Here is a 13,452-nt window from a genome sequence, read left to right on the forward strand (position 1 = left end):
CAATATTCAATTTAATTATAATTTAAAAAATGATCAATTGATCATTTAAAATATTTTTGTATCTTAGCCAGCAACAACAAGCATTGTGTGGTGACAAAATAATATTAATGGCTTCTCCTTGTCTATTGATAGATTTGATTAGAAAACAGGAAAGATCCTGAATAAAATAACACTAAATTAAATCAGTGTATTAAGAGACCAGCATTGCTGTTGGTTAAAGCTTTATTTTATCTACAAGTACTTTAGAAGACAGATAGCATGCTGCTCCATTGAAGCCTTGTTGTTGCTTGCCTTAATTTCTACAGTTAAACAAAAGAAAAATGGAAACAAAGAATAAAAATGTAATGGAGAGCTCTGAATACATTAATTTATGACAAAGTGTATGACAAGAATTATTTACTCTGACATAAATTTACTAAGTTTAGCCTCTTAAAAACAGAGTACAGTACATGTATATGTACATCCAAATAACTTTCTATATTTTTACAACTAAGCAGTTTAAACAGTTCTTACAAAAAGCAACCTTTTTGTCAGTAAAGGGTTATATAGTGTACTAGTAAGAGGTAGTTTTACTATACATGGTTTGTTGTGCTGTCCAATTGTATAGAAATGTAGGCTTTATAGTGTTTCTATGCAGAAAGTTCCTATTGTAATAAATATATTTCTATTGTTCATTTAACTTTCACTTCTACCAAGATATCAAAATATAAAAAAATCAGTATTTTAAAGCCATCATGTACTCATGCTTTCCTATCCGAAAATGATAATATTTGAGATGAACAATTCAACTATCTTTCCTCTGCTGGAGTAATTTGTCAAATCTACCAAAAGACTTAATAGTGTAAAAAATATAATGAAGAGTATATATGGCATTATATTGTCATATAACTCAGCAAGCTGCCATCAAATTCCATTCATGTTTTCAACACAGTATACGTTTACATTGGATCATTAGGAGTCTCATGATTCAAGTGCTAATGAATTTTCCCTTTAATGAAATCAACACTGTGAAAGACATTATTTCTTAACATTGTACAGTGACTTTTATAAGCCTATAAAATAAGTGGTTCATTGGTTTTAGGCTCATATGTGTAACTTTGCTATTCACACACTGACCAGCCACAAACCATCTGAAGACCAGTTCATATCTGTAACTTACCCCTGACCATCCATTATTTTACTTAAATCTATGGCAGTTCTCTTTGCTGAATGATTGAACAGCTACTCATAGGTGTCACCAATATTGTAATTCCACTTAACTGTTCGATGTTACCTCATCCAGTTCTTTGTTTCATTATGTAATTCCCAGGGGGTTTGTGCCTCTCTTGGGATTACTTAGTTCAGATATTTATACATGAGATGTGAAGGAAGGTCCTTTGGTTGGATAAAGGCTGATCTGAATGTTGTTGTGGGCTTGCTCTGTTTTCTCTGAAGTGATCAACAGCTCCTCATCAGTAAGGAAAGACTGTCGTGTTGAATAGTTCTCATCTTTACCATTGCCTTTCCTCTGTTGGCATGGAATTAGAGTTACAGGAGGAAATGGATAGGCCTCCATCATCTTACGATGACTTGCTAGAACTCCAAGCCCGTCGGTTGAATCAAGAATGATTTCATTATCCGCAAAGGTCATCAGTGCTAGGGTGGAATCACATGACTGTTTGTCCATGTCTTCGGAAGTGAGGGAATTTATGCTGCCTTGTTTTGATCGGCACCTTTTCTGCCATTTATACTCACGGAGCATGCGAAAATCCTCTTTGAAATGTGGGTTGAATAACAGATAAAGCAAAGGGTTTAGACAAGCAGGCAGTGGGAGGACCAGCAGCAGGATTGATTTAATTACTTCTGGACTGATTAAGAAAAGGTTAAGCAGGGAAGAAAATGTGAGAAAGGCCACAGGACAATATAGGATACAGTTGGTGAAGATCAGCCAAGCTACATGCTTAATCATGGCACAATCCCAGATGCTGTCAAATTCACCTTTCATTAGGTCACAGTAAAGTTTGGTGTATGTCCCAGTTATAACAAGGAAGCAAAGGATATTCATCATGATTAGAGCCACCATGAAGCCGAGAGTGGAAGGTTTTCCATCGGGGATAGGAGATGGGAGGCAAAGAGGTGAAGTCCCAAATTCTCCAACTGAGAACAGAGGCAGTGCAGCTGCACCAAATGATAGTACCATGCAGCAAGAAGCAGCAATTTTCACACTATTGAAAGATGGCGATTTTCCATAAGCACGGACACAAGACACAGAAATGCTGCACTGGACAGCAGCAAGAGTCAGGAACAATATGGATGCTTCTGAGGAAAATACGGATACAAATCCAGTTATTCTGCAGCCCAAGCCAGTTTCCCATTTTACACCATGCTTTGCAAATTGCCCAAAGGTCATTGCATCAACAATTGCTAAGGTTCCACTGTACAACCCTGTCAACATATTGGCTCCTGCTATCAGACCAATCACAAACTTCACTGGAGATAGGTAGCTGGATGATGCAAATATAGTTGCGATGACTAGTCCATTGCATACCACAGAGATAAGAACTATGCCCCAAACTCCAAGGCGTATTATCCAACTTTCGAAAAGATATTCACATGGATTAAATGGACCTGCAATGATTTTAACAATGTAATGTTAGAAATACTGAAATAAGAATACAAACTTTTCTGTAATTTATTTTACTCAGTTTGTTGCATCTTTTCATTGACATATTTTAACCACTTTTCAAAATCACATGTGTGGTGCAAGGTTACAGACATTTCATATTTTCTGCTTGAAGCTAGAATATGGACTGGGATTTGGCTGTCCAGATTGATAGCTCAGGTCTGGAAATTTCCCAAATGATTTTAACTCTCTTGGTTAAAAGGTGCAATGACTCATGGATTTTAGGGGTAGATGCAGGATAAATCTGGCCTGCCAGCACCAAAAACAGATGCCAGGAAGTGATGGATGCAGGTTGGCTAGAAGTATGAGCTTCGTTGGCTGGAACTTGGTCCCAGTTGTTGTAAATGATTTTAGCCTTTCTAACTCACACGCCCAACCTGAATGATTTACATACTTTGCATATGTGAAAGCGAGGACTGCAGATGCTGGAGATTAGAGTCAAAAGTATGGTGCTGGAAAACACAACAGGTCAGGCAGCATCCGAGGGGGCAGGAGAATCGACGTTTCGGGCAAAAGCCCTTCATCAGGAATGAGGCTGTGAGCCAAGGGAGTGGTGAGATAAATGGGAGTGGCGGGGGGGAGGTGGGATTGGGGCTAGGTAGCTGAGAGTGTGATAGGTAGATGGAGGAAGGGATAATGGTGATAGGTTGGAGAGGAGGGTGGAGCGGATAGATTGGCAGAAAGATGAACAGGTTGGACAGGTCATGAGGGTGGTGCCGAGTTGGAAGGTTGGAAATGGGATAAGGTGGGGTGAGGGGAAATGAGGAAACTGGTGAAATCCACATTGATGCTGTGATCCACATTAACGGCACCAACTTCCAACTCGACACCACCGTCATGATCTGTCCTACCTGTCCATTCTCGTTCCACCTATCTGTTCCACCCTCCTCTCTGACCTATCACCATTACCTTCACCTCCGTCTACCCATCGCACACTCAGCTACCTTCCCCCCAGCCCCACACCCCCTCCCATTTACCTCACCACCCTCTTGGTTCCCAGCCTCATTCTTGATTAAGTACTTTTGCCCAAAACATTGATTCTCCTGCCCCTCAGATGCGCCTGACCTGCTGTGTTTTTCTAGCACCACACTTTCAACATTACATACTTTGCATGCCAACTTAGTTTCAACTTGAATACCTACATCTCAACTGAATGCCATCTCATAACCTATCCACTTCCCAGCCTTCCACACTGTACTCATGTGTGCCAATTCCACTGTCACTCAATAAGTATCCACTAAAGGAAGAGATCAGGAGCCATGTAAACATGAAATAAAATAAACTTCTAGGAATCTAAATCATGAAACTATGACAGCTTACAAATCTTGTTTTGAATTTATATTAAAATACTAACTTCTATTTGTATTGAATCCTTTAATAGTCTCTCCAAGCTATTAATCAAACTGTGAACTCAGAAAAAATCTTGCTGAGGTTATTGTAGCATTTGTAATTCAGCCAAACATTCACAATGAGAAGCCATCGGGGACATATTAATGAAGAAATCTCAAAGAACTGTTGAAACAAAACTATGCCACCTATTCGAACCAGTGGTTTGTTTTTAAATAATCACTTACAACTGCAGCCAGTTTAAAGAGGATATTTTAAACCACCAAGTCATTAAAGTTAAACAGACGTTATTCACACTTCAAGAACATTTATATTGGCTCCATAAATATGTGATCTCTACCTCGTGGACTAGCCCTTGCAACCATCAAACTGGTGTTGGTTGAACTCAGCACTCTGACATAAAGGGCTCATGTCTGAAACATCGATTCTCCTGCTTCTCGGATGCTGCCTCACCTGCTCACCTTTTCCAACTCAACCTTTTCAAACCTGATTCTCCAGCATCTGCAGTCCTCACTTGCTGAATTTGGCCTCTTTCCTTTCATGAATTCATAGAATCATAGAATCCCCACAGTGTAGAAGCAGACCATTCAGTCCATCAAGTCCATACCAATTCTCTGAAGAGCATCCCACCCAGACCCATGCCCCCTACTCTATCCCTGTAACTCAGCATTTCCTATGGCTAATCCACCTAACCTACACATTCCTGGACACTTTGGGCAATTTAGCATGGCCAATCCACCCAACCTGCACATCTTTAAACTGTGGGAGGAAACTGTAATTACACCCGTCCATCTTTCCTCTACTACCAAAAATGGGATCAGTCAGAAGTTGGGGTGAGTCTTCATATTTGGATATTGTTGCTATTTTATCTGGAACTAGGTATTTCAGTTGCATTTATTTCTTTTGCTTTTGGAGTGTTGCAAGCATTTTGGTGACTCACCTGGAGCAGGTGTGCATTGAATACTGGGATGCGATTTAGGATCGTCCACATCGAACTGGAAATCATCCATATCTAGGTAAACTGTATATTTTTGAAAGAAGAAAATAATGTTAGCAGATGATTTCATGAGAATTTTAACAGAGCCAGCAAAAAAATAGAACATCGCATTCACTTTTGAGCAACATATTGGGTAGAATATTTTCATAACCGATATTACGTTAAAGGGTTGGTGTGGAAAGGAAGAAACCCATAGCTAGATGGTCACTGTTTAAAAATAAGCAGTCATTCATTTAAGAGAGAGAAGAGAATGATTTTTCTCTCTTCCCAAAAGGCAGTTCTTTGAATATTTTTGAGGCAGAGGTAGATAGATGGTTGATTAGTAAGTAATGTAAGGTTATTGGGGTTAGATGGGAATATGGAGTTATCCAATCAGTTCTGACATTATTGGATAGTAGACCAGGCTCAAGAGTCCAAGTGGCCTCTTTCTGCTTCTAGTTTGTATGCTCATCAGAGTTGATGGTCAACTCTGATGAACTCTGTTCTCCGAAAAAGTGACCCTTTTAACGTATAAACACTGCATTATTATTGTGGTTTTGATCATAAACTATGACTCCATGATTACAGAGTTTCCAGCAGGGATTGTCACTTAAGAAATCATGCAAGGGTGAGCTGCAGGTGAGGAAGGTTGGAATACGGAGGGGGTTGGGGGAGGAGTGAAGATTGGGAAATATCTGGAAATTTGTCAGAGATTTGCTGCAGTCAGACTATATAAATCTAAAGACACAATGGAACAGTAGAGTAATAAGTGAATTTGTGTGAGAATTATGTCTAGTAAACTGAAGAAACATGGGGAAAATATCAAGGAGTTGGCCCTGCACGGAAAGGAATAAAACAGAGGTGGTGGGGTTTAGGCTGGTATCTTGGTGATAATGATATGGAGGGAGGTGGTAGCAATATTTGAGTATCATTGCTTTAACCTAGCTTCCTCTTTTTAGTTCAGGGCAGGGTTTAGCATGACCACCAAGGGAGCCAAGATCTGCTTGCTCTTTCTAAACTTTCTGTTCTTCATCTTTATCTGATTATGCGAAAGAGCCGTGAGGTTATGCTACAGCTCTATGGAGTTCTGGTGACTCCCTTCTTGATAACCACTCAGTTGGGATGACACCTTCACCATGGCTGCATGTAGATGGATGGTAGAACATGTCTCTTGTTATTCAGGAGTAGCATGTCTCACTGTGTGGAGGAGTGCGCTCAGTCTTCATCTGCAGGGTGTGCTACTGTATTAACCCCCTAAGGCCCAAGGAGAATTACTAATTAATCTGCATGTGGAGTTCGGTGAGTATGAGTTCCCTCAGCAACAGGCAATGACCTGCCCAAGTGGAACTCATCATCTGATGTAGTGCATCCCTACCTTTGAGCCATGGGGCCTGGCTCAAGTCCCACCTGTTCCAAAGGTGTGTAATAACATCTCTGAACTGGTTGATTAGAAACATGGGTTCAAAAAGATTATAAAGCACACCTGTAAGGCTCTCTTGTGGCACAATGGTAGTGCCACTACTCCTGGACTAGGAGGCCTGGGTTCAAGTCCCACCAGTTCCAGAGGTGTATAATAACATCTCTGTACAGGTTGATTAGAAAAATAGGTTAAGTTTAAAAAAAAATAGACCCAGGTCGGTGGGAATGTCACTCAAGGATGGATCTGCAGAAGTATCTATCCTGGGCTGGGTCTACACTATGTATGCCAAGAACAGTGAGTTTCATGTGGAGTCTAATAATAAAGGATGTTCCTTTACAGTCAGGTTTCCTGAGTTATTACAGTTGCCAATGACTGACGTCTGAGAAACTCTTTTGCTTCTTCAGTTCCCATTTTAGGTCATTTCCATTGAGCGTCTTGGATTCTGTCACTGGTCATATGTCGCTGCAATTGCCCTTCTAAGAATGTGAAGGAAAATGCAGGAGGAACAGGGCCAACAGCAAGCCCAGGAGCAGCAGTAAAGCTGAGGATGAGGAGCACCCATTTCAGGGAAAAGTCACAACCACAGGGCCCCAGAATGTCCAGTGTGTGCAGGAGGGCCAGGGCTTTTAAGGTCCAACTCCATATCCTGGGGATGAATAAGTGCCGATGAAAGTTCTATGTACTGGGACACAGAATCAAACTATGTTGGATGCTGAATGGGACCTGAGAGGCTCAGGAATAGGAGACCATCTTCTGCTGGTGGTTGTGAAGGTCACTGCTGCTTGACTGGATCCTTCCAGTGAGCAATGGGTGACCTGTATGGGATCTCTCAGTTGTGCCCCTAGAAGTGTATCAGGACAATGATCAATGCCACCTGGACACAGTCACAGTTTTCCCAAGAGTAGGTCAGTGTTATAGTCCGGGCAACTGGATTCAGAAACATAGCTGGGTCCCCTGAGGTGCAATTAACTGCACATACTGCGTGTCGCAGTGCAGCAGAATTAATAAACAGGAAAGCATTTCATGTGATTAATGCTCAGGTGATCTGAATATTTGTACATTCTGGAGCACACTTGTGTATCAGCCGCTTTTGAGTCTCTGGGTGCCTCACAAGCCTGGCTACTGGGGGACAAGAACTAACCACTGTGACCATGGCTCATGATACCTTTGTGCAGCCACCTGACTAAGAGGCAGATTTAAAGCCACCCGCCTGGCACTCTAACCATCTCTCTTAACTGGCACCTTACCTATCTCTTCCACTTTGCACCCTGCAGTCACTTAGCTGCCTCATTAGCCCTCAACTATTACATACCTAACTTTCCTCAGCTGCTATCAAAGTGCCTTGGGGATCTTTTAAGAGACCTGTCTTGGTCTGCACCCTACTGCTGTACTGAGTGGACTTCCTCCAATGAATGCATTCAGGTCAGGCCAAATTTGGAATCTTGGCCGGAAAGTGATTAACATAAGTAAGAGTATCATTGATCAAATCTGTTCAAATGTTAATTGGAATAGCTTGACCATTCTCTCTGTATCTACTTTATTAAAACCTTTCATAACTTTGCAAACTTCTAGGAGGGCACCCCTCAGTCTTCTTGTTTTCAACAGAAAAGTGACCTAGCCAATCCTCTCCTAATATGTACATACAGCCAGTTCTACTATAATTGATGTCTATCTTTGCACCTTCTCCAGTGTGTCTATGAACTTTTTTATAACAACACAACTGGAACAATATTATTATACTTACAGTTGCTGTCTGGTGGGACAGGAAAAACACCCATAGTTCTTTTCTGGACATCTTCATCATCACTGAGTGTAGTCTCTGCATCCCAAAGGTTAGACTGCTTGTAATTATTTTTGCAGGATCCATATGCACAACACTGATAAGCATAAGGCATTTCTAACACTCTGCAATACAAGATACAAACTTTACAATTAATTTATAAGTTGTAAAGACTATAAATCTAAATACACAAGGTATTATTATACATCAATAATATCATTAGATAGCAAAAAAAACTGTTTAGATTTGTTTCAGGGATATCAGTGAAATCGTAATTGGACATTAGTTTGTTTGCATGATGTACTCTGCTTTCCTACAGGCAAAGGTGCTCTTGTATATTTAAATTGCGATATGAATGGTTCTTCCTGTCAAATGTGAGAGTTAGTTCAATAATTTCATCTGTTTTCCCCTCTGATTTCCACAAATACACTGTGCACTAATGTCTCGCTGATTTGAAAAACACAAATTCGGACAACTGTACTTATATTGCTGCAAGACCTTTCCCGAGTCTACTATTATTTTTATTATTTTTTATGTTACAACTGCTGAGTTACCATAAGCCAACATTGGTCAGAAAAACTTGGTTTGAAATATCATCAGATGCAATTTTGCCATTTTTGGTTTAGGTCTGATGGTGGTGAAGCAGCCAATCCCAACACCAAGAAACCCCATCCAAATGCCCAATAATTAGCTTATTAAGAGCGGACAAGAGCATTTCTCTGGGAATCAGAGCCCTCGGGTCCCAGGACACTGCCAGTAAATCAAAGGTTGACAACATCTGGGTCCTAAACTTCACCAGCCCAAGCCTACTCTTCAGGAGATCAAGTGGGAAAAGGTTAAGTACTTCTTATACTCATTACTTGGGGTGGGGATTCAGAGGCAAGGGCATGTGGGTGAATTTCTGACACTGTGCTATGGCTCCTTGTACTTGCCTTCAAGCGATCCTAGATTTGAGCAAGTGGAGCACCACCTTCAAATTGAGTGGGCAGGTTGCCGCAGTTTCTGGCCAGAAAAATAACCACCTTTATTGTTTACCAGAGAATGAGCTGATCAGGGAGCTATGAAGGTGAGGCTCTTAAATGGCCATTCATTGAACATTTAAGGGCCCCAATTGACAGCAGGCTGAAAAGATTGCTCATGGTGCTTCCAGCTGAGATGGAGAACAGTGGGCATGTTTCTTCCAAGGCCTACTCACTCAATTATATTCCCTCCTCTTCACCTCTAGCAGTGGAAAATTGTGTCCATAGTTTTTTTGGGCTAATTGCTGCCTTAACAGCATGAGGAAGGCAAATGTATTGAGGACAGATGTCTGTCAACTTAGTTTTAGCTTAGAATTTATTTTGTTCTTATTCATTCATGGGATGAGGGCATCACTGTCTAGATCAGCATTTATTACCCATCTCTAATTGCCCAGAGGACAGTTAAAAGTCAACCACATGGCTGTGGGTCTAGAGTCACATGTAGGCCAGACCAGGTAAGGACGGCAATTTCCTTCCCTAAAGGAACCAGATAGGTTTTTCCTGACAATTGGCAATGGATTCATTGTCATCATTAGACTCTTAATTCCAGGATTTTATTGAATTCAAATTCCACCATTTGCCATGGCCGGATTTGAACCCAGGTTCCCAGAACATTACTTGTGTCTCTGGATTAACAGTCCAGTTGAACAAAACGGCACGGTGGCACAGTGGTTAACACTGCTGCCCCATAGCACCAGGGACCCAGGTTCAATTCCTGTGTTGGACAACTGTCTGTGTGGAGTTTGCATATTCTCCCTGTGTTTGCCTGGCTTAAGGGGCAGCATGGTGGCTCAGTGGTTAGCACTGCTGCTTCACAGCGCCAGGGACCCGGGTTCAATTCCTGCCTCGGGCAACCGTCTGTGTGAAGTTTGCACATTTTCCTCGGGTCTGCGTGGGTTTCCTCCGGGTGCTCCAGTGGCCTCCCACAGTCCAAAGATGTGCAGGTCAGGTGAATTGGCCATGCTAAATTGCCCGTAGTGTTTGGTGCATTAGTCAGGGGGAATGGGTCTGGATGGATTGCTCTTTGGAGGGTTGGTGTGGACTTGCTGGGCCAAAGGGCCTGTTTCCACACTGTAGGTAATCTAATTTTAAAAAGATTCTGTAATTGTCAATGAACATTCCTACTTCTGACCTTATGATGGAGAAAAATTTGTGCCGAAGTAGGTGAAGATAGGACCGAGGACCTATCATGAGGTGGTCCTGCAGAGATGCACTCCAACAATCACAAGCATGTTTGTTTGTACTATGTATGAATCCAACCAATGGAAGGTTTTTGCCAATTCCTATTAACTCTAGTTTTCCCATACTTGGTCAAACTCAGCATTGATGACAAGGACAATAATGAGCCTGTCAGCATCAAGAACAGGAAAGAAGCAGCAAGTGATTGGAGGAGCAAATCCTCAGCATTTCATTCCATTCAACTTATGAGGTGGTCTGACTGGCAAATTCAGTGATGATGGCAACCAGAGTGACCTGAGGAGATTTGGGGCCAGATTCCCTTGGTACTATGCATTTCAATTCTGGCAGAGGGCTTTTCAGTGCATTGCTTTTGCAGCTGGAAAGAAAATACACAGCAATGAATCAGGCCTTTAAAACAGCTCTCCTCCACACTTGCCATCCCCTCCAATCGGCACCTGTTGCTCAACCAAAAATCTGATGGTTTGAGGGCAGGTGGGTTTCCCACCTGTGCTCCCAACTCAGGAGTGAGATATCCAGCCTTCATAGCCATTCACTTGGTATATCAGTGCAGTGTAGGCATAACACTGTTCTGTGGGGAGGTGACAGACCACTAGTACACATTCTCTTTCACCCTCCACTTATGCTGCCTGAACTGCTTTGTATATCTAGCATTTATATGTCCAAATAATCTATTTTTCACCTTAATTCTTTTTTTTATTAAACAATTACAAGACAAGTGGAAGTGAAATGATTTGAAGTAAAATTGCCCCTCGAACAATGAGTTGTGCAGCTCTTATGCAGTAAGCAAAAAACATCAGTGCAATTCTTTCACCACAAAGTTCTGCATTTTTTTCTTATGTTTCACATTTAAATTAAGGGTTATGATTAGTTACAAAAAGTTACTTGCTTGGATTTCTCCTGTTTGGTTTGAACTCATCGCATAAAGTTCTTTAAGTTTAAATTTATTGTTCCTTAAAACTTTAGAATGTAGAATTCCCTGAATTAATCTTTTTATATTATTGCTTACAATATTGAATAAAAGTAATTTCAGGTTATTGGGGCGGCATGGTGGCTCAGTGGTTAGCACTGCTGCCTCACAGCACAAGGGTCCTGGGTTCAATTCTTGTCTCGAGCAACTGACTGTGTGGAGTTTGCACATTCTCCCCATGTCTGCTTGGGTTTCCTCCGGGTGCTCTGGTTTCCTCCCACAATCCAAAAAATGTGCAGGTTAGGTGAATTGGCCATGCTAAATTGCCCATAGTGTTAGGTGGATTAGTCAGGAGTGAATGTAGGGGAATGGGTCAGGGTGGGCTGCTCTTCGGAGGGTCAGTGTGGACTTGTTGGGCCGAAGGGCCTATTTCCACACTGTAGGGAATCTAATCTAATATGATTGCCATGACTTTTATTGCTAGTTCCGCATCCACATTCAAATCGAGAATAAAATCATGAGGCGTATAGATAGGGTTAATGGGATGTCGTTTCCCTCGAATGGAGGATTTCATGACTAGGGGGCGTATTTTTAGGTGAGAGGAGAGAGATTAAAAAAGACACGAGGGGCAATATTTTTACACAGATGTAAAATGGTGTCCCTTTTAAGCTAATGTCACTTCTGTAGATCAAGAACACTGCTGTTAAAAATACATTATAAAGCGTCACATGAACAAAAGAAAACAATTTCTATTTTGTTCTGCACCAGAGAGTAAACGTTTCAATGTCTAGAAATGAAGCATTCTCAATTACGATTGACTTTTAATAAATTATTTTTTCCTACCTTAGCTTGGGAAAGCTGTCTTCCGAATAGGATTCTGATAATGCCAGGTTTCCTTTGAGCTTCAGGTGCGTCAATCCACTTAGACCACTCAAAGGGAGGGAAGAAAGTTGATTGAAGGTCAGGTCCCTGTTAATAATAGATATATTAAAGGTTTGCATTTAAAGGTTAATTTGTGATGAATTGAATATTCAGATAACACATAAAATCCTGATTTATTTACAGATGTTTCCATCGAAAGTTTCTATAATCTCTTTTCATCACAGAACTAGTGCCTATGACTGTTACCTCTACTGGGGAGACCCACCTAAGTAAACAAAATCTCTCTACTTCTAAAGTCAAAGTACTTGGTACTAGCAGCCACAACTGTTCTGTGTTGTAGGTAGGGCTGGGTGTTGACTGTACCCATATGTGCAAACGTTGGTAATTGTCAGTTCTTCAGTCAGCTAATTAACTGGTGAAGGGATACAAGGGTGAAGGGTGATTGTGATTGAAGGGGGACAACGAGAGAACTGCAGGAAATGGGAGTACTAATGTTTCATTGTGCAGCTCAAAGGAGCTATCTGGGTTCACAACTAAATGTGAAAATTTTCTTTGTTTGTCAGAGCCTTCAGTTTCGTCAGATTTGGCCTGATGGCACCATTTTGCAGTTTCAGCTCCAGTCAAAACAGATCAAGCGCCAATCATGCCATCAAGGCCTGAGGTGCATGTTTAAAGATCACCCTTTCCTTGCTGCCTTCAGATTAAAATTGCAAGCTGTCAGATTGCAGTGAGGAAAGAATGGATAAGTTGAGTTCTTCTTACAATTACAATTAGGGCCATGAAAATTACCCAAGTGATTGCAAAATCATTTTGTAAGTTGTTATTTTATTTGTGTCCCATGTGCAGTTTATTTTTTCATCCTTTTAACATCACTGCCTGAGAATGGTGGAGAGCTCTCATATTCCCTGCTTACATCAAATGAGTGAGGGGCCTGTCAGCGATTGTTTATTCAACCAATCATATCTGAATGCACACTGTATAATTCTGGAACTGAGTATACACTCTGTGAACAATTATGTCTACACCAATGATTATTCATGTGAAGTACATAGTCAACAAGTGAACTGTAGGATTAGCACTACCAACTTTGTGATGAAATGTAAATAATGGTCTGATCAACTACAGAATTTTGCCATTCAGGTGAAATATTTTTTGCTTCCACTTCCTTTTTAAAATATATATTAAATTATTAATTGAATTCTTAAGTGTGGCTGCTTCTTTTAAATTTTGCTTGCATTTTACAAGAGAAACAATTTAAC

At 41.0% G+C, this 13,452-nt stretch overlaps 1 protein-coding gene across 3 annotated transcripts in view; it reads right to left on the bottom strand.

Annotated features, from left to right (window-relative positions):
- Positions 1-204: 204 nt before the first annotated feature.
- lgr6 (leucine-rich repeat containing G protein-coupled receptor 6) overlaps positions 205-13,452 on the bottom strand; it is a 257,272-nt gene continuing 244,024 nt past the window's right edge. For all 3 annotated transcript variants that reach the window (XM_043716816.2, XM_087973621.1, XM_087973620.1), the window contains exons 15-18: positions 12,155-12,280; positions 8,150-8,310; positions 4,950-5,030; positions 205-2,607 (exon numbers count right to left, since the gene is read on the bottom strand). In XM_043716816.2, coding sequence (XP_043572751.1) covers positions 1,349-2,607; positions 4,950-5,030; positions 8,150-8,310; positions 12,155-12,280 — 1,627 coding nt within the window. In that variant the 3' untranslated portion in view covers positions 205-1,348. The remainder of the gene's footprint in view (positions 2,608-4,949; positions 5,031-8,149; positions 8,311-12,154; positions 12,281-13,452) is intronic.

The sequence above is a fragment of the Chiloscyllium plagiosum genome, unplaced genomic scaffold (genome assembly GCF_037043375.1).
Source record: "Chiloscyllium plagiosum isolate Xiang-an unplaced genomic scaffold, Cpla_swu_hap1 HiC_scaffold_26, whole genome shotgun sequence".
In the NCBI taxonomy this organism is placed as follows: Eukaryota; Metazoa; Chordata; class Chondrichthyes; order Orectolobiformes; family Hemiscylliidae; genus Chiloscyllium; species Chiloscyllium plagiosum.